The sequence below is a fragment of the Danio rerio genome, chromosome 18 (genome assembly GCF_049306965.1).
Source record: "Danio rerio strain Tuebingen ecotype United States chromosome 18, GRCz12tu, whole genome shotgun sequence".
NCBI classification, from domain to species: domain Eukaryota; kingdom Metazoa; phylum Chordata; class Actinopteri; order Cypriniformes; family Danionidae; genus Danio; species Danio rerio.
In genome coordinates, this window is record NC_133193.1 from 44,448,884 (window position 1) to 44,476,725 (window position 27,842).

General features: G+C 35.9%; 2 protein-coding genes across 5 annotated transcripts; both read left to right on the plus strand.

Moving 5' to 3' along the window:
* Positions 1-1,784: 1,784 nt before the first annotated feature.
* ccnl1a (cyclin L1a) lies at positions 1,785-16,176 on the plus strand. Of its 4 annotated transcripts, none has more exons than XM_073929108.1 (12): positions 1,787-2,077; positions 2,421-2,495; positions 3,797-3,906; positions 6,055-6,175; positions 6,292-6,356; positions 6,587-6,600; positions 9,915-10,014; positions 10,091-10,195; positions 10,448-10,589; positions 11,835-11,946; positions 13,973-14,071; positions 15,252-16,176. In XM_073929108.1, exons 7-12 carry the CDS (start codon positions 9,922-9,924, stop codon positions 15,673-15,675), a joined length of 975 nt encoding a protein of 324 aa, XP_073785209.1. In that variant the 5' UTR covers positions 1,787-2,077; positions 2,421-2,495; positions 3,797-3,906; positions 6,055-6,175; positions 6,292-6,356; positions 6,587-6,600; positions 9,915-9,921; the 3' UTR covers positions 15,676-16,176.
* A 1,442-nt stretch (positions 16,177-17,618) lies between these two features.
* Positions 17,619-27,821, plus strand: selenot1b (selenoprotein T, 1b). The gene is given in 6 exon segments (NM_178292.5): positions 17,619-17,843; positions 20,331-20,441; positions 22,796-22,922; positions 23,495-23,582; positions 26,780-26,927; positions 27,248-27,821. Coding segments are annotated over 5 exon segments (582 nt in total). The 5' UTR covers positions 17,619-17,712; the 3' UTR covers positions 26,905-26,927; positions 27,248-27,821.
* Positions 27,822-27,842: the final 21 nt, after the last annotated feature.

Consider the following 27,842-nt stretch of genomic DNA (forward strand, 5'->3'; position numbering starts at 1 on the left):
CTTCATTTGCTCACCAAAGTCTCTGCATTGTCCTCTGTCCAACTGTACATATAAACTAAGTCTGATTAATTTAAAATATTTAATTGAAATATTTAATTTCAGTTAGCTTTTAACAATAAAACAAAAGGTTACATTAGATTTGAAATCCCCATCATTCTTCCACTCTTCTCAGATGGGATGGCGGGCCAAATCAAAGGTTACTATGGGCCAACTTTGGCCCGCAGACCCTAGTTTGGGCATCTCTGATGAAGCCTCTTCATCAGCCTTATAGCTTACAAGCAATTGTTTATTATCTAGTACCACAGATGCTTTTCATGCTCAAAATAAGAGTTTCTCTTCAGAAACTTTTTTGTTTTATCTTCAGATATGATTAGTTATTTTACAATAGTGATTAAAACTGGACTCAGACTTTAAATGTAACCATTCTAATAAAAACAAATCAAGATAATTATATAAACTTTTCAATGTCAACATTTGGAAGGCAAATTTGACTGGGTTTGAAAATAACCCTTAATATAAGGCTGAAAAAAATTGTTTTTTTTTGACAATTTAACATTCCAAAGTATTATTAAATTCAACTAAGAGTTATTACATTACATTTTTACATGCGCAAAACATCAGCAGATGTAATAAATTATGCAGCATCATACTTTTTCAGGCATTTTACCAGTGAATATTTTCAAAATAAGGTTTCTCTCTGGTGACGTGATGCATCAGCATCACGGGTGTAGTACGCACCCGCGGATGGATATGTACCACTGATTTTGGTTCCTGTTATCAACGTCACTGCGCTTCCCGTCAGTGTTCAGTCACTAGCAGGAACTGTACAATACACCTAAAAATATCCAATACCCATATTACATAATACACAGTATTACAATTATATAGGTTCTCAAAAGGAATAGCCATAATAACGTATTTGTCCCCACTAAGTAAAACAGTTTTGACTCGAAATGTCAACACAAATTATGAAAACCATTGCTGATTATTTTAATGTAATAAATTGATGTACAAATAATAACATAAAAAAGAAAGAAAAAAAAACACCACAACCAACAGGAAAGACAAACATTCTTCACATATTTATTTATTTATTGTAATTGTAATATTTTAAGACATTGGAGAACAGGAAATCCTAGCAATAGACAGTTTTAGAAATAGACATAGCAGATGTAACGTTATAAGAATTTAAATTGCCAACGGAAATGTTTTCACACCAGACTAATTCACACTGCTAAAAAAAATGAAGCAGAAGTTTCTTTGGCAAACATTCGTAATAATAGTTTCTTTTATAAGCTACAGTGTAATTAAGTTTTATGTTTATATATTTACTCTTTATTTTACGCACATAAATTCATTTTATTCGGCTCTACATGAGACGGCGGATGTGTACAGATCTGTAATAACAGATTTCGTCAGACCAACGTTCAACCCTTACCGAAATACAAATACCTGGAAATGAAGGGAACTGCCTGTTTTAAGTTCCATCTGCAGGAGGCGCTGTAAAAATATATATTTCGACTGACACAAACCCTGTTTGGCAATGCATTCAATCTAAAGCATAACCAATAATACACAAAGTGTAGAATTAATTCTTTTCAGAAGATAACTTCTGTATTGGTGCAAAAATAGAACATTATTGAAAGCTTACAGCGTTGAATAATGTAACAGTATGTCCGATATATTTTTTTTGGTCACATGACACAACTCTGCACCAATCAGCGAGCTGTCATTTAAGCGGTCGACTGGATTGTTGTTATCCGCTCTAGGTTACAAATATATTTCTAGATTGTAACGTCTTCGGCAGGTACCGACGACAGCGATCATGGAGCCGTCGATTGTTAACATTGCCGGTCCCGCCGCAAACACGCCCGCTAATAACAGCGAGGGCATACTAATAGGGGATAAAGTATATTCTGAAGTCTTCCTTACCATAGACAATTCACTGATTCCAGAGGAAAAGCTTTCCCCGACCCCGTCTATGCAGGATGGCCTCGACCTGTACACCGAGACCGACCTGCGGATCCTGGGCTGCGAGCTCATCCAGTCCGCCGGAATCCTGCTGCGCCTTCCGCAGGTAATCGACTCATTTATTAGACTATGACAATGGTAATATAAAGGAAGAGCTGTCAAATAACGTTAACTGGGACATTTTGAGCTAATCATTAGCGTCTGCGACTTTTATCAGACAACCCAATAAATACAAACATCACACGGACTAGAGAAAGTGTTAATAAAATAATAAGTTAATTTTGTTTTAACATGGTGTATAATTTAGAGGAGAACGATTGTGATTTTCTATATTTAACGAATGATGTCCGTGTATGCTGGACAAAAACAAAATGGCGGGCGCTGCTTTTTAGACAAAACGGGTTTTATATGGAATCCTTTTAAAGAAAAATCCTAATTATGTATTTCAGGTTGCCATGGCTACTGGACAGGTCCTTTTTCATCGCTTCTTCTACTCGAAGTCTTTCGTGAAACACAGTTTTGAGGTAAGAGAATAAACACTTGTTTACAGGCATTGCGGGTGGCAGCCATGTTGTTTGAGCTGACGTTTAGTCAGATTACAGCTAAAACATAGTGCTGGGTGTGTGTAAAAGTGGATGTAAAATGCTCGTGTAAGAATAGATAAAGTGTATGTATGTGGATGTACAGCTTAAATTTAAGAGGCCACTCAAAAACTTCATCCAGTATGGGATTGTATAAAATTATTATATTTGCTTTATTCTATTAACAGTTCTTCCAAAAAAGGAATAATAAATGGCTTATTTTAATGTAATTTGCCCCAAATACTTTATAATATTATTTAATTTAAATGTAACTCAATAACATAAATGCAATTTGATATTTTTTTAACAGTATAATTTATTAACTGTACAATTTTAGCATATATGTATGCGTGTACATGAGCAGAATATACACAGAGCAAAATACTGAGCTATTTTTTTAACAGACTAGTATGTACACAAGCTAGTTGTAGATGCTCTCTACTGCTCTTATGCTTTAGTCACCGTGGCAACTATGCAGATAATTAAAATAATGGGTTTTATTGCGTAGTGCTTTCTGCGTCCACTGTGAAAGCCACTTCACCTCTAATAGAGATGACAGCTGAAGTAAAATCCGGTGCAGCCTAGTCTTTGTTTCATTACACTCTTAGGGGCCAATCCACAGAATGTGCTTTTTACGTTGTGAGGCACCTTTATTGAATGATTTATTGAAGGCTGCGAGTGATTTGCACGCTACTCATAGGTTTCAATGGCCTGCTGCACCCTGCACTTTTGCCATTGCGCGCTTGCACTTGAAAAAAATGTCACCTCTGAGTGGAATAAGCGTGTTACGTCAGTCGCGTCGTTTTCATTTTCCAATGAAATAAAAGCAGAGGCGGGGTTTCCGTTGAGGTGACAGCAGTGTTTGTGTTGTCAAGACGATACGGAGACTTTTGAAGATAGAGACTAGTGGTTACTGTTTTGAGTTATCTGGAGCTGTCTTTCTTTTCTTTTTTCTTTTTGTCCACAAAAAGGTGTGCTTCGCATTTTTGGAACTTAAAAGCACGTTCATTTCATTTTTTTCTTTTCGGGAAACTGAAAAAGCCCTTTTGGCTGATAATTTTGTGGTCAAAAATTTGGTGCTTCCACATACATTACATTTTAGAATTGGGGTCCTTTTACATATGTAAATTTCTATTTATCTGTTAATGGCTTCAATAAAATGGAACCCCCTTGAATTTATGTATGCTTGGTTTCTTGTGTAGCAGTGTTTTGACATCTCTTTTTGTCATCTGTTCTCTCTCCAGATTGTTGCCATGGCATGTGTCAACTTGGCTTCGAAGATAGAAGAAGCCCCTCGACGAATTAGGGATGTCATCAATGTGTTTCATCATTTAAGGCAGCTCCGAGGCAAAAGGTAAGCAAATCCCAGTCTCTCAGGCTTCCTGTCACACCCTGTTTCCTTCTGTTCGTTACCTGTGCAAGCAAAACCTCCCACCTTAACCAGTTTATTTTCCTTTGTATAACATTTAATGTCATCACCTTAAATTGTAAACGATTCAGGAATACTTAAAATATGTTACCTGTGAGTAGTCTGTGCACTTCTGTTTGTCCTTGATATGATGTCTTAATTTTGTTTGCTTTATTCTAAACCATTTTAAAGCTTTTCAGTTCCTTCATCAGTCATAATTGGTAGTAACAGCAGGATATTCTGATTACCTGAGCAAGAAAAATACATTCTGATGGATCTGACGTTTAATCAAAGATATATAATGCCAATTGGACTATATTGTGGGAATTACTGGCTTGTCTAAATTCCTTATTGAGTTATAAAGCTATTTAAAGAGATATTAAAAAGGAACAAAACAAAAAATGTTCACCTAAAACGAAGGACATGGTATTAACTTGAATTCTTTTTTCCCTTGCAACCAACTAACAGCGACCAGCTACATTTACCAATGCCTGGGTGATGTGGAATGGTACGTAGAGATGAAGCAGTCGGCATGGCAACAGTGAGCGAGGTGTCGCTTCCCCCCCTCCCCCGGGAGAAGCCAGTGGTCTGAAAGCGGTCACTGGGATATCGGGGATCGACAGGTTGGCCGCTGGTCTGAAGCGTCTGGGTGACTCCTGTATCTCAGTTTAAGCTTATTGTCTCTGCCAGCACAGGTGATGATCTCAATCTTCTTTTCATTTTGCAAAAAAAAAGACACCTCACCACCACCACACATGTCATAGCTTCCACAGAAATGTCTCACGCTGCACATCCTAGATGGATCTTTCTTGTGTGTTCATGTGACAGAAACTGTCATTTTTATTGAATTACAAAGTTGGGTATTGTTAGATATTTATTGTTTTAAAGTTTGTTCGAAATGCGGAATTATGTCGTGTATTTATGTTAAGTCGCGAAATGTTGATGTACAGTTATTTGAGGGGTTTTGTCAGGGCATGTTTGCATTCGTCGTTAGAAATCTTTGATTGTTTTGTGTAGATTTGTTTATGATAGTTATGAAATAAGATTTCTTTTCAAGTTTTACGTAAAAATATAAGAATTAAAGCAAATTTAGACAAACTATCTGCATTTCTGGATGTTGCCGTAAAAAATGAAAGCATTCTGATAAGGACTGATTAGTTCATAAAAATTTTTTAATACAAAGTGTATTTAAATATGTGTAAACCCGTTTAATAAAAAGCGAAAACAAATTTTTAGTAAAGTAAAAGAGAGACTACATTAATTTTATATATAAATTTTTCTCGCTTTATTTATTTTTTATTGGTCTATAACTGGAGTATATTATTATTATTATAATTATTATTAGTAGTAGTAGTCGTAGTAGTAGTATTTTTAGCCGTCGTCATAGTAGTCCTAGTAGTTGTAAGATTCATAGTCGTCGTCTTCTCATTATTATTATTATTATTATTATTATTATTATTCAGCTGTAGAAAACTACATTTGATGGTATTATAGATAGTTTCGCTTCTGAACACCTACCGTATTAGCATTATAGCAAGAGTACAGGCCATTTAAATGCTTTTTACACTAGAATTGCTGATTTACTGATTTTTGAGCATGTGGTGAAGGTGACTAATGTTATGATTACACCTCTAAAACCCCATTGTGCTATTCTCAGATTGTGACTCAGCACTGTTAGCATGTTATTATCTTGTTTTAGAAGCAGTTTTATTTATGCTTTATAAATGCTTTAATGGCTATTCTAAGACTATTTGTGTTGTGATTTTGTTTCCCAGTGTTGACATAGTATAACAGTTGGATTTATGCTTTCAGTTGTTTTTAAAAGACGTGTATCTAATTTCTGTTGAAGCTATGATGTGGTGAGAGGTGGAGCGCTTTGTTTTTCCTCCAACAGTCACTTGTGGCAGTGCGAAAAGTCTTACACTGAAATTACAGGAGTCAAAACACTGGACCTGTTGCCTGTAGTTGGTTGAAAGGGAAATGGAATGATTTGAATTGAAAATGAAGCAAACAAAAAAAGGCACTTTTTTCATATTCTTTAATAGTATTTGGGTCGTGGGAAAACCATTTTACTTTCGTTCCTTCATGAATCAGGAGTCCAAGTCCATTGATACTTGATCAGAACTACATAAACACCAAAAACCAGGTGATAAAAGCGGAGCGGCGTATACTGAAGGAGCTGGGCTTCTGTGTTCACGTCAAACACCCACACAAGGTACGTCTACCATCTCACTTGATAGCAGCACAACCTTTTTGTTTTTCTTGTTACAATTTGTATGGACTAGACATGGGTCGTTTAACCTACAGTTCATTCAATCATTGCCTTTCTAGATTATCGTCATGTACCTGCAAGTCCTTGAATGTGAGAAGAACCAAACATTGGTCCAGACAGCCTGGTGAGTAAATAAGCAATCTTGCATTAGTGTCTCGACATTGGAACATAATCAGCCCAGTAATGAACCCTCTGCCTCTGTTACGTAACTTTTCTGTCCTCTCATCTGATGGATTGGTGTATTCGTGGCTCATGTGTGTGTCTTTTGATTGAAATCTCTTGTTCATGGCTGTAATTAAAGGGAAATGGAGAGCTTAGTTTAACTCTGTCCTTTTTTCTACTCTTTGATTAAAGGGTAGTCCATGATGGTAAGTGTCATAAAGGTCCTCTGAACTCTACTCCTCCAACCACATGACCTCAGGAATCTCCCCCTCATTGGCTGCCCTTCTCGAGACAGCCAATCCAGTGAGAGCTCTCTGCCCGAGAATCACTGAAGGGGGCCTTTTCCAGCTGCCAGCAGCATCTTGTTTTCTTGCTGTTGTCCAAAAGGATTTGTATTTTGTTTTTGCTCAAGTCTCTCAAGTTTTATCTCTACTTTGATTTTTAAAAGGTAGTTTTTTTTTTTTTTTAAAGAAATGAGTATCAACTGATAGATGTAGGTGGTACAAGTAGTTTTTGTTTTGTTACTTAATGTAATTTAAGTTACTAAGTCACCTAAAAATGGAAATTGTCATTTTCATATGGTGTTTTTTTCAAGCATATATGATTTTTTTTTTTTTTTTAGAATTGTGAATGTTGCTATTTTCCATACTTTAAAAGCATATGATGTCAAGATATACCAACATATTTGATAAAACTCATACTCTTAGATCTCATGTGTTTCTGACAATTCGATATTGGTATGTCACTTTTGTTGACTCGCTCTGTAAAATATTTCTTAAAAAGGCCGGAGGTAGTTTAGTTGATCAAAGATCAACATCTGTACTTGTATTCACCATTTTCCATAAATATTGAAAAGACTTATCTGGATAAGGTTCTGCTGAGGAAGATTTGTTTATTTTTTTGGTGAAATTTTAAATTTCCTGTAGGCAAAGCTTTTATTTGACTTGTAACATAGCACACAATGTGCGTTTTCATGCTTTAACGTAAAGGAATATTTTTTACTAGCTATGTTTCCATTAGGGCTTGGCAATATATCAAAAATACAATCGCAATAATTATTATCCATATTGAATGCAGCGAAACTGGACCTCTTTTACCATACACAAACATCACACATTTCAGGGGAAAACAGGTCAGTCGAGAGGTGGCATAGAAAAGTTGGAAAAAAGATACTTTGGTGAAAAAAGGAAGTAAATATTAACACACTTTTAAATTCCTATTGTTGCACATTTCTGCTGTGTGAGTGGCTCTTAGATCAGTATAGAGCAAATAAGTCCAGAGCTTATCATTGTTTTTGACATAAATTTATTTTTCTCAATTCGATATAATATTGTTTATAGGCCCAGCCCTATTTTCCATCTACCTGTTTTTATTCCCATTTTGGATATGCTCATAGAAAATGCCTGATGGAAACAGCAAGATGCACATACATTTTGATAATGCGCTTAAAAAATGTATGCACATAACTGAGTAGGATAAACTTTTTATTCAATAAGAAAAAAAGTGCATAAACTATGATTAATTCTTTTACCAAACAATTTCCAGTATGCACATTTAAAAAAAATCATGTGATTTTGTTACAAGAGATCACGGGGTGATAAAATGTGTGTGAATAGACAAACTGCAGGCTGACCACATTGTAAAACATCTGAAATGTTGTGTTGGTCATTCTAAAACACCTTAACCATTTCAGTATTAGTCTGTGCTCCATGTCTCATGCCTTTAAACATCGCCACACACTTATTGCATCTCGGCATTGTTTTCCGAAGTGCAAGTAATTTATTAAATAAAGAAAAGATTCACGCTGTATCTCCTACTGCAGAAAAGTACGTTTTTTTTTTTTTTTATTTGGCGCCAGTTAATCAGAAATTGACAATTTTGTTTTCTTTGACCCATTGGATGGAAATGTTGCCTTATTCGCACGTCCTTTATGCGATATTCCAGTTTTGCACATAAATTTAATTTGCATCTTTGGATAGAAACATAGCTACTGAATAAAGCCCAAAAGGCTTATCGGCTTATGCATAGTAAAGCACTGTTGTAGAAGACTGAAGGGCTTTATTCTGCTAATACAACTGCCTGGATGTACTTCATCCTGCTTATTACACAGCTACTTGCCATAAAACCTTTTTTTTTTACACCAAGCATTGTTCTGAGCTGTAATGACTTACTAATTTAATTAAATGCAATGCTGACAGAAACAAAAACATTGTGACTTACAAGCTTAAATATTTGGATGTAAATGTATTTACAGAGGAAAGATCGTTTGAAGTACCCAAATGAGTTTAAGCGGTTGTTATCTATGAATATCATACCTTGGATTGTCACAATTGGTTAATCAGAATCAAGTATTCCAGATAGTTATGTAATTACATTCTTTAAGTTTATGAAGTCAGCCTTGGTCATCATATGCTTTCTTCGTTGAGTGGGCGGTCTTAACCATCTGATTTGTCCTAATTGTGTTCCACTGAGTAAAGTGTCATGGGTTTAGAAAGGGTGAGTAAATGACAGTTTCCATTTTAATTATATTTTATATATATATTTATACACCGCTGTTATCGCAATAATTTGGTGTGAGGCGTTGTGTCCTACAGGAACTGCAACTTAAACCATTTGTTTGAAGCTCAGCTTTTCAATCTAAATCAAATGTTTAAGAAATCTAGTGTTTCTGTTGCATCATAATGTAGCTGTTTTTGACACATAGCGTTTGCTTTTTCAAAGAGCTTTGCTTTCCATATCTGGCAATCATTCAAAGCTGAAGTTACGATTTTGTTTGTCTGATAGTCTCCTCTAGTCTTGTGCTATAGGTGACGTTTGTTTGTCCATACCCAGGGCAGCTGCTCCCAGTCCCGCTTTGATTACTGGTTATGCATGCTGTATAGTGTTCCAAGTTGCATGCAGCCATTGGCTACAACACTTGCCACATTAAAGTTGCTCTTTCTCTCCATTTTACACTTTCATCAGCTTATTTTATAAGGGATAGTTTACCCAAAAGTATATCTGCCTCGTGGTTTTGAGTTTCTTTTTTCTGTTGAACAAAAAAGATGTTTCGAATAATTATGTTTGCTGGCACTTATCATCTTATCAGAAAAATTCTGTGGAAGTCTATGGGTCCCAGCAACCAGCAACGTTCCAAATATCTTATTTTGTGGTTAACAGAAAAAAGAAACTCTAATAGGTTTTGAACCAAGTGAAGGGTGAGTAAATAAATTTTTGGGTGATCTATCTTTTTAAATAGGATTGAGTAGCATTGCATGCTTTGTGTAATTAGTAGACCAATGTCCTCCCATGAGCTTTCTAGTGTGTACATGAGTGCGCTGAACACATGCGCGTGCCTGTTCCCACCGCATGCCTACCGTAATACTTGTACAACAACAGGAACCCGAGGCAGGAAAAGGACAAAGTTAAACCAAAGCCTCCATTTCTATATTTAGTTATTTTTGCATTGTGTTTCAAACCTCGTACATGCAGGTGAAGTTATAGGAAATGGCAATGTTGTGGTTCACCTTGTGTGTTGCAGGAACTACATGAACGACAGCCTTCGCACTAATGTGTTTGTGAGATTTCAAGCTGAGACCATCGCCTGTGCCTGCATTTACCTCGCTGCACGAGTGCTTCAGGTACAGAATCTTTCATCGCCTCTTTCTGTCTTCATTCTTTGTTAAGATCTTGTGTTAATATCGGTCTGTTTCTCAGATATCGTTACCCTCTCGGCCGATTTGGTACCTGCTGTTTGGTGCCACGGAGGAAGAGATCAAAGACATATGTACAACCACATTGAAGTTGTACACAAGAAGAAAGGTTAGATTTGTTTCACCTCATTTTTGCTTTAGGCCCACTATAAACCTGCTATTAGGATGCATGTTTGGTGATCCTGTGACTTGTACAATCTTACTGTTATCCACTTTTAATTGGCCATCCTTTGAATAACTTTTGTCCTCAGTTCAAGACAAACATTTCAGTTTATGTTATGAAAAGTCCTAGAGTTAGCAGGTCCTAATTCTGGTTTTATTTAGTGTTTTATCATTTTTAATTTGTTTGTTTGTTTTGCAGCCAAATTACGATTTGCTGGAAAAGGAAGTGGACAAGCGAAAGATGGCGATACAGGACGCCAAACTGAAGGCCAAAGGACTGAATCCAGATGGCACCCCTGCTATCTGTTCATTTGGTGGATTCTCTCCTGCATCCAAACCATGTAAGTTACCACTTCGTCTTTATATTGTGTTGTTATAAGGACGACTTATTATTTCTTTATTTATATATATATATATATATTTATAGATTAGACTAGGTTCTTGTGTTTTTCCAAACAATGAAAGTAAAACCCAAATTGTACTTGTTTATATGGCAGGGCCCGCAAATACCGGTAAGACCAGACCTAACTTTTATCTTCACCTGCCAAAGGGCTAGTGGGAGTAAAAATATATTTTAATGTCTTTACATTCACTCAAAAAATTGATAATTATGTATGTGCTGTGCTGCTGATACGGCAGCAGTAAACCCACTTTTTTACTTGAGAAAAGCCACAATATAAACAATTAACTCTCAAAAATGCAGTGTTTCAATCAATGCACAGCACTGAAGCAAACAAACACTTGTCACCCACACAAAGATTCATATACAGAAATAGCCTAGGCTAAGTTTGAAATGTAGTAATCATATGTGTTAGATTTAAAGTCACTTTTACTTGTCTATAGCAGCATGAACTTGAAATTAATGGAACAAATCCGTATGTTTAAAGTATTTAAGGTTTTTAAAACATGCCATTTATTCAGTACAATTGAACAGTTAACAAAGAAACATTAATTTCTTACCTCAGATTTGTACAGAACTGTAAAGTTTAATAAGACATGTTTGTGTAGGAGAATAAAAGAAACATGTGCGTTTTTAGAAACAAAAATAATTTTAAGTGCTGTACTTTAGCATAGTGCACCTATCATGTCTAATATTCGTCTCAACATAAAGCTATTGCATGTCTTTAGAAGAATTTTTTTTTTTTTTTACCATTTTGATACCATTTTATAATTGCTTTTTGACAAGGCCTGATCACAATTTATTTTGTGAACTAAACAATGGGAGTATTCTGCTAAACCGCTTTTTAAAGTTGACGATCATCGTTTTTTTATGAATAGGATTTTATTTAAAGGCCAATATATTAAAGAATTGTCACATGTGATGTGTTGCATACATTTCAAGTGTTGAGAGGATATATGTTAGGGTTTGGTGGAAACTAAAATTGTCGTATTTAGGAAAAATTGCAAATGTAAGGGAAAATGCAAGTTTTCTCTTTGTTTTGTGGCTTTTAAAACTAAGAACATATGCATTAGAACAGTACCAAGGTGAATGAATAAGTCAGTTTTTTTCTGCCCAGACTATTCCCTTAAAACCTTAAACCTGTAAATCAAGGGAAAAGCTAACACAATTCAATTCTTCCTGCCAGCTTCACCTAATATAATGAAAACCGACGAGAAGTCTCCCAACCTTCAAACACTCAAGGCAATGAAAAAAGAACCAGAAGATCGTCCTCAGGGGTCTAAGAGCCCACACAATGGGTGAGTGTCTGACAAATGTGACTCAATATATTAAATATATTTTAGGAAACTTGTACTGTGCTGCCACTTCATGACTTTACCTAAAGTTAGATTTTTTTTTAACCCCAATTTGTCAACAGATTCTGTGAAATTGCAGAAAAATCCCTGAAATTAGAGTCAATCTGTGCTTTCACACGATTGTCACGCAGTGTGAATTATCAAAGATAGAATCACCGACATATTTGAAATATATGAAATATTTGATTATAAATATCAGTGGTGTTAAGTAACTAATTACAAATACTCAAATGATGTAACTGAGTAGTTTTACTTAGGAATTGTAATTTACTAGGTAGTTTTATAAAGGTGTACTTTTACTTTCCCTTGAGTACATCGTTAGTGCTGTATTGGTACTTTTACTCCACTACTTTAACCTGCAGTCAATACTATATTTTTGTCCTGTCTATGGATATTAGAAAAATAAGCCCTGATTCCTGTCCAATCAAATCACATATAGAAGGTAAATCACATCATAATGAACTACCTCAAGACATGGTCGTTTTATAATCACAGCAAACTGATTGGAAACATTAAAAGTGTCCAAGAAGATGTCCAAAATTTATTTATTTTTTTTATATAATTATTTTTTAGGGGTTTTTCACCTTTATTTTTGAAAGGACAGTAGAGAATAGACAGGAGAGCATGGGGAGCAGAGAGAGGGGAAGGATCGGCATAGGACCGCAAGGCGGAATCGAACCCGGGTCGCCGCGAGCACCGGAGTGCATGTGTCGACACACTAACCACTACACCACTGGCGCCGACTGATGTCCAAAATTTTATACACGCATTGACCCAGAGACTGTTTAGATGCATGTCACTGATGAGAAGATGACTGATGTTTACTGTATGACCAAAATGGCCTTAAACACCCAGCAGGCACAAGACGTCAACATAATGTTAGAATGACGTTTTACCCCAGTGTCGTGGGGAAGATGTATTTTGTTTGGAAATAAAAATCATGTTTATGTCAGAACTCAATATCAGGTCAATGTCCAACATTCAACCTGAAACCAACCAAATATCAACATCTAATGGTGTTAGAGCTTGACGTTGCGTGGACCACTATGACGTCTATCAGATGTTGGATTCTGGTTGCAATACCTGACAAACAAATATCAGCTTTTGACATCAATATGACGTTGTTTTAAGATGTTGGCTTAACGTTGGATTTTGGTCACTTTCCAACAGCCTAAAGTCAACTAAATATCAACGTAATTTGACGTCGTTATTGGACATCAAAATAATGTACTTTGACGCTGGCTAGACATTGAATTTTGTTCACCTGATTTTTACAACCTAAATCTAACTGAATGTTAACGTCTTATGACAGAATGCACTACAGAATGTTACGTTTACACACGCATGCACAAATTACAAGTAAATGCATCAGCTTTTAACAGTGTAATACTCTGTAGTACTCTTGAAAGGGCTACTTTTTACTCATACTTTGAGTAATATTTACAACAGATACTTTTAATTTACTTGCACTACATTTTTAGGCAAGTAATGGTACTTTTACTTGTATGATTTTTCAGTACTCTTTCCACCACTGATAAATATCCACCAGTTCAAAATCCAGAACGTCAGGAAACATGGCTTTGGTTCCAAAAAGTACTGCTTATTTCTCTTTTTTGGAAAGGGGAACCCATGACTTTTTGATGTTAGTTTGGGATGTAGCCTTTTCAGTCTTGCTCAAGAACTCGAGGAAATAATGCTTTCTCATTATTTTCTATCACATCTCACATGCATTTTGTGGTGAAACTTCGTTTGCAGGCCAGAGTTGTCTGTGATTCATTCTATTGTAAAGTCATGCATCATGTAACCTCCTCTCACCAATCCATCACACAATGTAAACACAGCAGCACCTAGTGCTACTTAGACAGTCACGCAGTGTTAAAACAACGACAGCCTGACAATACTGAAAATCATGCATTGTGAACTTTGCATTAAGGACATTGATTGAACATTCTCCTTTTGTTTTCCTCAGTCTCAGGAAGGACAGTAAATTGGGTCGCAACAGTAGAAGTGCTAGTCGTTCTCGCTCTCGAACGAGATCCAGGACCAGATCACGTTCTCCCAGAAGACAGTAAGTAGCATTTGCAGTGAGTCCTCTCCTGCAAGCACTCTGATGCTGATGATACACTCTGGATCTTTTTGTGCATTGCTGTCGGGCAATTTTGCAGAGCGATAAGGCTTGGCAACTTTCCTATAAAGAATTGACTACAATATTGTAGATCAGTGGTTCTCAACTGGTTTGGTGATGGGACCCACATTTTTACATGGTCATCAAGCCGCGACCCAAATTTTTAGCAACTATAATATAATTTTTGTAATTATAATCAATTTGTATTTATTTGTTAACATACACAAGTAGTAACAGACAGATCATAAGAAAATCACCAAGACTTACAAATAAGCAATACTTTATCTCTGGCATTTAACAAAATTTATTGAATTATATTAATATTACAAAAAAAACAACATCAAATATTGTAAACAGTGGTTAGGGTAAGGAAAGGTTCTGTTACTATTAACTAAACTGAACTGTTAATAAAACGTTAACACTGATCCTGTTGACCAGAACAAACCATCAAATTAAAGTAAAATATTAAAATAATCTTAACCCTTTTTATAATAATCACTAGTTATTTGCTCTTCTGCTATTGTGTGGGCTTTCTTGGCCTTTGCTTGACGGTGAGCACAGTAAGATGTGCGGAGTGCCTGTACTTGTTATGAACATGAAGATGTTCGGGAGTTTTGTGATGTTTTCAGCTATTGGAGTCGTCTTTGAAAATAGTCCACAGGTTTGTCCTTGCAACTGGGATGTTTGCTTTCTAAATGTTGTTTTTTGTCTTCAATATATGTAAATCCACACTTTACATATTCAGGGTCGTACTTGCAATTCGACATATTTGTTGCTTTAATTCAAAGAAATTTCACATGTCAAATGGTACTATTGTCGCACGTGCATTTTAAAATAAAAGTCCGATATAAGCAAAATAAGTAAAAAATTAAACTTTTGTTGTTTTTTTTGACCACACACTCCGCGACCCACTGAAAACACTTTTGAACACTTTTGGGTCGCGACCGACCAGTTGAGAAACACTGTTGTTGATGTAACCCGTTGCTCTAATTAGTGTCACACCTGGTTACCAATTTATGGCATCATTTCCCAAAGTTGCCCAACAACGGTGCTCAAAACATTGCTCTGTGTATCATCCGCATTACTGGTCTTCGTACTTAAATCGATTGTGTTTTTTCTGTAGTTACAACAACAGACGCAGTCACTCAGGCACTTACAGCTCTCGCTCGCGGAGCCGCTCTCACAGCCGCAGCCTGTCTCCACGCCGGCACACCAACCATGGCCCTCCATCTCCGCTACTGCCACACTTAAAGTCAAAGCAGCGCTCGGACGACCTGCACCAGCACAGCAGACACAGCCACAAGAGGAAACGCTCTCGCAGCCGCTCTCGATCCACCAGCAAACCTCGCGAGCGGGACAGAGAGCGGGACCGAGAGCGCGAGCGGGACAGAAGCTCCTCAGATCTGGCGAAGAAGCACAAACACGAGCGCAGCAGCGGCGGCGGACATCACCGCGACCGGCGGGAACGCTCACGGTCATATGAACGCTCTCATAAAAGCAAACACCACAGCAGCAGCCATTCGAGCCACAGCCGCCACAGACGCTGAGTGTTTTCCTGTCACATCACGTCTGCGAGTGCGCTTGTGTTCAGTTTAAGTGGTCGACGTTGACCTAGTCATCTGTTTTAATTAATTTGATTTTCTCTTGTGTTATTTTGGAGTTTTAGTTTTAAACGTGGAAAGAATGCGAAGCTACATATTTACAGTGTAAAGATGGGTTCAATGTTGAGGAAATATGAGAAATGCTTTGATTTATAAAAGCAACCTTTTTCAGACGGTGGGAAATCACTAGTTACATTAAAACAATAGGAGATTTTCAGGAACGATGGAGACTTTGCACAGGTTCATGAATGAATAATAGAGAGGCTCTACTGGTGAGGAAAATTGGTTTGTCTGGAAATAGATCACATTTTTTTTACAGGGGATGCAGACTTTTTTTTTCTTTTTTTTCTTTTTTGGATCATGGTGACTTTGTTACACTGGTTTTTAGTCTGCACGTCTTCATGTCTGATTTTTACTCAATAAAAAGTGACTTATTCCTACTGTAAATTGGTGTTTTGCTTTTTTTATGAAACTTTTATGTACACTACCTGACAAAAGTCTTGTCGCCCATCCAACTTTTAGGAACAACAAATAATAACTCGACTTCGAGATGATAATTTGGTATCAGAAGTGGCTTATATAAAAGGTAAAGGCCTCTAGACTGTGCTGAATTTACCTTAATAAAATCGTATCATGTCTTGATTTTTATTTATATTATTATGACAAAAAGGGTCAGACTTTGCTAAGACAAAAGTCTTGTCATTTTAACAGAAATAATGTACAGTACAGAATATAAAGTTATGGTGCAGTGGAAAAATAAATAAGATTGTGTGTGACTCATTTTGGAGGACTGCATCCATACATCTCTGCAGTGACTCAAATAACTTGTCATCTGGAATGACAAAGAAAGTTCTTGCAGGACTCCCAGACTTCATCAAGACTCTTTGAATTCATCTACAATGCCTCCTTAATCGTATCCCAGAAAAGCTCAATAATGTTCATGTCTAGTGACTGAACTGGCCGACCCTGGAGCACCTTGATTTTCTTTGCTTTCAGGAAGTCTGATGTGGGGGCGGAAGCATGAGAAGTGGTTCCTGGCCCCTACTTTGGGAACTACAAAATGAATTATAGTTTTACTATAGCATTTGAAGTAATAACATAGTAACTACTAAATGAATCATGGTTTTACTAACTATAGCATTTGAAGTATGAACATGGTAACTACAAAATGAATCATGGTTTTACAATGACAGTTAAAGTAATTACATAGTAACTATAAAGTAAAATATAGTTTTACCATGACAGATTAAAAATAAATATGATTTTTTTTGTGATTTGTGTTATGTTGAATGCAATTTTTGATTGAAAATCTTTTTACCATAGCATTGCAGTGTTTTATCAGTTACATTTAAGTAAAATATAGTTATGATTACTATAGCAATCCAATGTTTGCACCAGAAAAACACAGTTCCTACGATCTTTTTATAGCATTACTACAATATGTTTTTAAAACGACAGTACGCACAGAAACATGTTTACTACACAGTCATAATTACTACAGGTGTACTATAGAGAACCATGATTAATTATTATTAATTAACGAGCGTCTTTAAAAACACGAGTAATAGAGTCACTGATGGCAATTACATTTGTAACGTTATTCTTCAGAAAAGCTTTTTTTTATTCGACGACTCAAAACTTCGGTCTCTTTTATATATATATATATATATATATATATATATATATATATATATATATATATATATATATATATATATATATATATATATATATATATATAGCTTGTTTACAGTACAGCTTGTTACATAACAACTTTTAGATGTTTTGTGTTGTTATAAGTTAAAAGTAAAAGATTAAAAACATTGTCATATGCCAGCCGACAGCATAAAGCGTTATACTGATACTTTTTTTCAGGACTCGGGAACTGAAACTCTTAATTTGGCATTTAACGTATTTATTTTTTGTGAGCTTCCGGTAGGGACAGAGGCTCAGGGCAGAGTTTACACTAGCGGAGCGTGCGGGATGGAAACGCGGTGTTTATATCTTTTACTGGTGTGTGTGCTGTCAGTGAATCACGCCACAGCCGACAATGGCAGCATTAAAAAGATGAAAATGCAATATACCGGATTCCCACTGCTGAAGTTTCAGATTTGGTGAGCAACTGAATGGTTTTCCGTTTCCTGTCAGTTCATGTGCTGATCAAATGTGTTGATAACACAACTTATATTATTAAAAATGGCATTATTATGGGTCATCTAAGTGCATTTAAATAGAATTTTAGCATACGTTCTCCCTGCTTATCACTCAGTAACATAACAGTATTTTCCTTATCTGTACATGCTGTTTTATTTGACATTTAGACATTTGACATTACTCTTAAGTAAATTTTAATGATCGTAACTCCAGAACAAAGAAAAAAACATTAATATTGTTTAGAATTTATATAATTTGAAGATAAACTTGTAACGTACCCTGTAATCGTTTTCATGAACTACAGTGTATGACAGAGTGTGACATTATGAGGTAAACTTGATTTTATAAATGTAAATATATATATATATATATATATATATATATATATATATATATATATATATATATATATATATATATATATATAAATATAAGTTCAGAAAAGTATTCTTTGCAAACTCTAACTAGGGAAATCAGCAGCCAATGGCTATTAAAGTACATTTTTCACAATTAAATTGTGCTAATTTTTGACCTCGTACTTTCATGCGTTTTTCGCCTACTTGTTGGCATGTGAAAATAAGAAATAACTAATAAAACATCCACAAATTACTAAATCTATTCATCTGGAGCTGTTTCACTGTAAATAAAGAGTTGAAACGGTCAGTAATATGTTAATATTATTATTTACAAAGGAATTATTATTATACTTTAGTATACATTAGTAAAGCTGCAAATAAACAGTTTAGCCTTTTAAAATGAATAGCTATTATAAAGAAATTTAATCAAGATATCAAATCACATTTCCCTTTTCTTCACTGTATAACTTAAACATTCTGAATTAGGAGCAGCTAATAAATCTCTCAATTAGATTTTCCATTTGATTACATTAAATATCAGAGGTGTCACTTTAAAAACGCACACATCTATAATGACATAAGTAACTTTTTTGCTCATTTAAGACCAAATTTGTTGTTTAAAAGAAAAAAAAAAAACACCAAAATTGGCATGTTTAGATATTATTTTTTAAATATTTTTATTATTATTGTTATTATTATGTGTATATGTTTGTTCAAACATGCATCCAAAATCCAGAGTGTCCACTTTCACTTCACATCTCATGTACAGAATCCATTTGGGAAACAGTGTCTATTTATCACTATAATGTAAGTCTGAGTCACGCACCGCTACATAATCGGACTGTTTTGAGGATTGCCTATGAGAGGCAACGGCGACTGTAATGAAAATTCTGCCGTTTTTATTTTTATTTCAAAGTGTTTTCATGTCTTAATAAAATGACTCACATTTAAGAGCAGGGGGCGTCCCCTTGTGGTTTGGCGGTATGGGTTGCTTATAGGAGGATTGGCTCTTTAATGTTTGTTGGCACCCTTCATCGAAAGATTAACATATGAGAGAAATACAGGAAAATGCTTTTACGGAATGGTAGCGGGATAGAATTGTAAAATACGGGACAATCCTGGAAAAAAACGGGAGGGTTGACGGGTATGGTTTTTCGACTGCATATTCAGGTTAGTGTGTCACAAGTAGGGTTGTCACAATACTGGAATTTGGTACCAATCCATACTGAAATTTTAAAAACATCCATTTCCAGCTGAAATTTCAGCGCTGTTGAGCACCTTCTTAAACAGTGCTGATTTACCATTGTATTCACATGCTCAACAGAAATGACTATGATTGGCCCTAAAGGTCATCAGTTCACCAAACTCACAGCTGTTCACAAAGTGTAACCGCAGTTACAGGGACCATTTCAAAGTCACGTCTATCAGCTGGTTTGTCTATAAACTGACATGAGATTCACTGATGAATTGTGGCTTTAAAACGCTTTAGTGTGCCTTTATCTTTGGTTACACTCCGTAAACAAGGGTGAGTTTGGTGAACTGATGACCTTCACAGCCAATCACTGTCATTTCTGTTGAACACAATGGCAAATCATTTCCCAGAGATGGGTTGCGGCTGGAAGGGCATCCGCTGCGTAAAAACTTGCTGGATAAGTTGGCGGTTCATTCCGCTGTGGCGACCCCGGATTAATAAAGGAACTAAGCCGACAAGAAAATGAATGAATGAATGAACAATGGCAAATCAGCGCTGTTTAAGAACGTGCTCAACAGCGTTCAAACGTAAGCAGGAAATGGATGTTTTTAAAATTTAAAATTAACAAATGTGCCAATATAAAACAAACTTTAACCTACATGTGTGACTTTTAGTCTAACAGAAGGGGAAAAAAAACAGCATTTGGAATTGTATGTAATTTTAGGTAAACTAGTATTTTATATGTAAAGAACACAAGCAGTTAATAGAACTCTTTGCATGCAAAATGGCTTAGTATTATACAAACAGCTATAACAATTTGTAATTGGGTAACAGTTTTTTTTATTAGGTGTATTTTTTTATTGGCCAATTTCCTTTGTACGGTGTCTCTCAATTTTCAGTGTTTCCTGAGGGTACCGGCGGGTGTTTGAAGAGTACACTCGGGTTCTCACCCAGAGGTATCCAGACATCCGCATCGAGGGAGAAAATTTCCTGCCACAGCCTTTATACAGGTAAATTTGCTGAAATGTGACACTGGACCTCAAAACCAGGCTTATGTTGCAAGTAGGGCTGAGCCGATAAACGATATTATATTGAATCACAGTGAAATTTATGTCAATAACAATGATAAACTCTGGAAAAGCCAATCACACTGCAGAAATGTGCAACAATGGAAATCTAAAAGTGTTTATATTCGAGATGAACTGAATTATCGGCCACCGAAAATGTATTATCCGAGAATATGTTATGCCATTTAATCGGTTCTCTATTTTTTGTGGCCTTAGTCATTGTTAGGGTACTCTTTTAAATTTAGAAAGATCAACTTGAAATTTATATTGAAATATTGTTATCGTGCAATATGGAAAATAATTATCGAGATTGCTTTTTGCCATATTGCCAAGGCTTGGTTACCAGAGTATATTTGTAGGAATGGCCAAAATGACATTGAATAGGTCAAAGTTATCAATTTTTCTTTTATGCCAAAAATCTTTAAAGATATTTTGTACATTTCTGAAAATATATAAAAAAAAACATGTTTTTTGTTTAGTACTGTGAATTCAAGCATTAAAATTTGGACAAATTTAAAGGTAGTTTTTTTTTCATTACTTTGATTTTTTTTTATTTGAACCCTCAGATTCCAGATTTTCAAATAGTTGTAAGTATGGATGCTCCGATCAGGATTTTTGCAGCTGATACTGAGTATCATGCATGGTGATCGTCCGATACCCAGTAATGATTCGGATTCTTCAAGCTTTATATAACTTTGCCATTGCATAAGCACAATTACCCTTTAAATATGAGATCTCACCTTACCTAAGATAATAAATTAAGGATGTTGCATACATGTAATGGTCAGAAGCAGCTTTACAGAAAAAAGATAAAACAGATAGAAAATGTTAAGAAAAGTGACTAACAATGCAATTTGGAAACACTGCTGCTGATGTATAACCCAGTTCCTATTTGTTTCCCAAAAACAATTAACCACTAAGAAATGTCCAGTTCACATCACATATTATTTAATAATAAGCCTTGGGACATGGTAATACAGGTTTCGTTTGTAACATGCGCTGTAGACCAGTAGAAACCGACTGGGCCATCAGAGCAGAGACTAACTGAGGAAGGTGGGATTTTGAATGAATGTTCAGTCTTTAAATGTTCAAGACACCCTGGAGTAGATTTGTGTGTGTTGAGCATCAGTTAAGACACTGTAAGCACCTGTCAGTTTTAATTGTGGGGAAAACTGGATAATTTTGAGCTTTTGTCAGCTTATTTCTTCTTCCGGGTTTAAAATAATTTTTGGGGCGGGATCAAAATCGGTGACGTAACGCAGAACTGCAGGTGGAGTGATAACATGTCGGTTTCTCATTATTATTCATAGCGCAATTTTTTTTTCCTATGAAAGGAGCCCCCTTCTTAATTATTCATGAGCGCACATGCTTTCTGAAAGCAAAGCAGACCTGCCAAGCTGGGAGACCCAAAGACTGGGTGAGACACGGGTCGTATGTGTTTGTTTCCATGATCCCTGGGGTTTGTTGCATGTTTTTCCCAGCCATGCTGTCCGGGCCGATACAACAAAGCTGTTGGTTTGCAGCAACCATTTTGTTACTGCAGTTTGTTACCATCAGGCACATCACCTTTATCCGTGCTGCTGTGTTCGCCTATGTTTAAAATCCTCCAGATTACTGGCAGGGTTAATGGTTGGAATAGATAGGGAAAGATACATGCTGTACTGCTATCCACTTTGTCTGCATTCAGACCCAGGGATTGAGGAGGAGAGAAGTTCTCCTCATTTATAGTGTTTTTATAAATACGATTATCCTAATGATATAACAAATTGTGGTTGAGTGTATATGAAATTATGACGGACAAATGTAGCAGGGCATTAAATTACTGTTTGTGTCTTTGCATTTTAACTTTGTAAACTATAAAATCGTGGGTCTCCTCACGGTGTCTCATTTTGTGAGCACTGTCGGCCACTCCTACTCCTCCCTCTGCTCACAGCGCTGCTCCACGCCCAACTCAGAGCATTTTTTGAAAAATTTCTGAGGTAGACTTGAACTGAAAGAGGGGGCTTTCATGACCCTCAAAACTAATTGCTTGAGAAATCAGGTGACAAAGTAAACTCTTTCATTCATTTTACTTTGGCTTAGTCCCTTATTTATCAGGGGCCGCCACAGCTGAATGAACCGCCAATTATTCTGCCGTATGTTTTACACAGCGGATGCCCTTCCAGCCACAACCCAGTACTGGGAAAACAGGAAGTGAATGTTAGGATCAAATTATGCTTTATTTGACGTGTTTTTTAAGCTAAGATGCATGTCAACCTATGTGGGAGACCATTATTATTACCTTTATTTCTTTTCAGGCACATTGCTTCCTTCCTCTCTGTCTTCAAACTTGTCGTGATTGGCTTAATTATCCTGGGCAAGAACCCTTTCACATATTTACACATTGAGACTCCAGGAATCTGGCTTTGGGCACAAGAAAATAAGGTCAGTGAATGGGCATTATGGACCGCATGATTATCTCTGTTCACAAATGCCACATTTAGGGGTGTCTAATATGTATTGTCTTATCAATAATTATTTTCCTATTCCTACCTTTGTGTTTGCCCCTCTTCATTTATGCTTCAATCTAATTGGATGCATATCGTATTTCATACAGCAAGGGATGTAGATTATTTTTCTAAACAGTCATATTAACCATTGTCAGGGTAACCGTGGGGTCTTAAAAAGTCTTAAAATGTTTTAAAAAGTCATACATTCACTGAAATTTTGTCTTGTAGATCTTAAATAATTATAAACAGGTCCTAATTTTAAAAAATATAAATATTTGTTATGGAGCTGAGCTCTGTTTATTGATTAATATGGCAGTGCTGCATCAGCAAATGGCTTTCTGTGTGGTCAACTACTTGCATACAGTGAGTTTATGGGTAACCTGTATATATTGTTTATTAACGTAGTACTGTTTGGTGTTGCTAGTGATTTAGAAATGGCAGTTCTTGTGTTCAGTCCAGTTCCCTACTTAATGTGATTTTGACCTCCGCTTGTTTTGTTTCATAAAGATATACACCTGCACGATGGTGTTCTTCCTCAGCAACATGATTGAAAACCAGTGCATGTCCACTGGTGCCTTCGAAGTAACCCTTAATGGTAAGACTGATCAAGTCAACTTAAGCCACCTTTAGTTTGCTTATTTTAGGACGGATTGTGTTTGCTCATCATTAATTGTGTGTTGGTCAATGATTTCACACAAATGAATACTACTGTTTAACAATAGTGTTTTTTTTACTTTGCGTATTTGTGTTAAAGGTAAAGTTCATTTAGAAATGAAAATAATTATATACATTATGCCCGCTTGTGTCATTCCAATCATGGAACACAAATGAGGATATTTTCGAGGATATTCAGTAGGAGATATTCAAGCATTTGATGCTCCAAGAACACTTTTAAAACAGTGTTAAAAAACATTCAAATGACCCTGCTCACCAATATCTTCTCTTCAGTGACAGATCAAGCTGTGTGTTTACTATGTGACATATGACATGTATAATTTATGTGGCATGGCATGAGAAATCAAAGATGTTATTATACAGTTGAAGTCAGAATTATTAGCCCCCTCCGGGTAATTTTTCTGTTTAAATGAAAGAAGATTTTTTCAACACATTTCTAAACATAATAGTTTTAATAACTCATTTCTAATAACTGATTTATTTTATCTTTGCCATGGTAACAGTAAATAATATTTGACTAGGTATTTTTCAAGACACTTCTGTACAACTTAAAGCAGGGGTGTCCAAACTTTTTGGGCCGAGGGCCAGATGCAAAAAAACAAACGTTGTCGCGGGCCAAATTTTACATACATCACACAGACACGTGTGTATATATATATATATATATATATATATATATATATATATATATATATATATATATATATATATATATATATATATATATACACAGTTGAAGTCAGAATTGTTAGCCCCCCTAAATTATTAGCCCCCATTTATTTTTTCCCCAATTTCTGTTTAACGGAGAGAAGATTTTTTTCCACACATTTCTAAACATATTAGTTTTAGTAACTTATTTCTAATAACTGATTTATTTTATCTTTGCCATGATGACAGTAAATAATATTTGACTACATATTTTTAAGACACTTCAATACAGCTTAAAGTGACATTTAAAGGCTTAACTAGGTTAATCAAGTTAACTAGTTAAGTTAAGGTATTTAGGCAAGTTATTTTATAACAATGGTTTGTTCTGAAGACTAAAAGGGCTAATAATTTTGACCTTAAAATGGTTCATAAAAAATTTAAACCGCTTTTTATTCAAGCCGAAATAAAACAAAAGTCTTTCTCCAAAAGAAAAAATATTATCAGACATACGGTAAAAATGTCCTTGCTCTGTTAAACATCATTTGGGAAATATTTAAAGAAGAAGAAATAAATCAAAGAGGGGCTAATAATTCAGACTTCAACTGTGTATAGATAGATAGATAGATAGATAGATAGATAGATAGATAGATAGATAGATAGATAGATAGATAGATAGATAGATAGATAGATAGATAGATAGATCATAACAAGAACTGCTGCTTAATTGAATGCATGTAATAGCGACACCCGGTGGTTATTTATTGAATTACGTTCATTTTTGTATAGCGGGCCAGATTCTATTGATATTTATAAAAAGCCTCGCGGGCCGCCACAAAACTGATTGCGGGCCGCAGATGGCCCGCGGGCCGTAGTTTGGACACGCCTGACTTAAAGTGACATTTAAAGGCTTAACTAGGTTAATTAGGTTAACTAGGCAAGGAAGATTGCGGGAAAGCATGTGCACGTCTAGAACATGCTGACGTGACACGTCTACTTTAGCCAATCAGAACAGTCAGATGCATTCACTCCCACGCGGTTTATGAAAACAAAAGCCTTTGAATATTTTTCCAGACACATTTAGCTGATAGATGTTAGTCAGTTAACGTTTATATGTTTCTTCTTAATGCTAACTGTGTAAATAAATATTGATAAGATGCATATGATAAACTGCTGTTTGTTTACTTTCAAGTTTTGACGTGTGTGCACCTAAAGCAGCTGGTGAGCACCAGCACACACACATATTATGAACATCTCGACATGCGAAAGTATTTCTCTAAGCCAGGGGTCACCAACATGGTGCCCGCGGGCACCAGGTAGCCAGCGAGGATCACATGTGTTGCCCGCAGACCTATTCTAAAAATAGCTCACCATAGCGCCACTTACCAGTAAGCTTCATCTACTATAGAAGTAATCATTTAAAAATGTAAATATTTGCAGAGATATATAAAAATAAAGTGTTGCACATTGATCCATTAAATACAGGGTATTTCCTACCCTGTTAAATCATTGTTGATAGCTTTTGTGAGAATCAGTAACATGATCAGTGTCTTCACATTGTTTATGAAGACACTGTACATATAGTATAATTAAAAGTAAATTGAGCAAATTTGTTATTTGAGAAGTGTTTATCAAACTGGTAGCCCTCCACATTAATCTGTACCCAAGAAGTAGCTCTCAGTTTCATAAAGGTTGGTGACCCCTGCTCTAAGCTTTCATCAAAGTTGTTCACAACACTGATCCATCCACAGAGGTGGTAATGTAGTCAAACGTTTACAAATACAAGCCCAGCCGTTTTTGGCCATTTCTAGATAATGATGTCAGAATTTATCTGTATTTTGGAATGGATGTGTGAACGGTCCTTTCTGGAAAAATTCCAGAACGTCCTTGTCTGTGTGACCGCGCTTTTCTGAATTTGCTGGTAAAGTCGTTCCGGAAATTTTCTGTATATTAAACGGTATCCCTGTGTGAAAGGGGCTAATGTCTTTGGTTCCTATTCCCTAACTATGAGCATCTTGGGAAAGTTGCTGTCCATGGAGGATAAGGGAGCTCTCAGAATTCATCTAAAATATCTTACGTTGCATTTCAAAGATTAAACTAAAGGTCTCAGTGGATAAGAATGATATGAGGATGAGTAATGAATAGGGCCAGACGGAATCTGCGGTTGTTTTTTGCTATTTCTGCAGAGAATTTTGGTAAAAATCTGCGGATTTCTGCGGAATTATTTTAGGAGTATCCAGCGGAGTATCAAAACTAAAACCTTAATATATGAAACAAAAAGTAATAAATTACTGAATAAAAACTGAATAAATTTAGATTTACATATTTACTCAAGTAAATAAACAGAATTAATGATGGTCAAAAAATCTGCAGAAATCTGCGGAATTTTGCGCGCGCAGATTCCGTGTGAGCCTAGTAATGAATAACAGAATTGAACTGTCTGGTTAAACTAATCCATCAATGTGCTCCCAGATGTGCCTGTATGGTCAAAGCTTCAGTCAGGACACCTGCCGTCTATGCAGCAGCTGGTGCAGATTCTGGAGAATGAGATGAAGCTGAGTGTACACATGGACTCTCTCCCTCACAGACGGGCGTAATGCTGCAGGAATCCAACAGAACTGTGGGTGGTCTTCGTTTGTACTCCAGTGTTAATGGTTAATTATTAATGTCATCGCCGGTGATTAGATATGCACTTGTGAGGAAGACTGAAGAGTATACCATGTCGCCTTATTTTTATGCATATTTTTTTCTATAAGGTGAAGCGGTCAGTTATATTTAATGATTTGCATGTAAATTATAGTTTTACTTGACCCCCCTCCCTCCCTTATTTAGGGGGTGAACTGTCCCTTTAAATCATATTAAATATATACTGAAAAATGCCTCCAGGTGACAGCTATGGGGTTAAAATTTTAATTTTTTTCTCTCTGTCTTCCTCTGCAGGTGTGTGATGTGAAGCTTTGTTGTGTGAGATGGCATTAATGAAGGTCGGCACTGAAGGCAGTGTTTCTGCTTGTGTAGACTGGATGTCCAGCCTCTTCTCACCGGTTCATGGCTCACCTTATACCCACAGCTCTGCTGTCAGTGACTCAAAATTAAGAAGGAAATAGAACGGTTTATCTGCAGGCAACGACTAGTAACAACACACACTGCTAAATTGACTTATTTAGTGTTAATGACCTGTTTTTGGTTGTCCTGTAGGCTGCTAATGTTGAAATCAGTTACTTAAAGAAGTGTTCATAGTATTTACATTTCAAACATTCAATCTCGTAATGTGAACTTTAATTTTTCTTCTCTCTATATGATCATGTGCCAGATCATTCATTCCTTTTGGATGTTTTATGCACACTAAAACATTCTCAGTTTGAGACAACAGTGTTTATAGAGAAATGTAAACAGAGTTGCATAAAATTATCCAGTAACTATTTAATTATCCTCATTGATTTACTTTTTTGATCATTTTTTAATGCGTTTATACTCACTTTTGAATAAAGACAATGAATTACCACCCCGTTAATTCCTGGAGTATTGCTTTAAG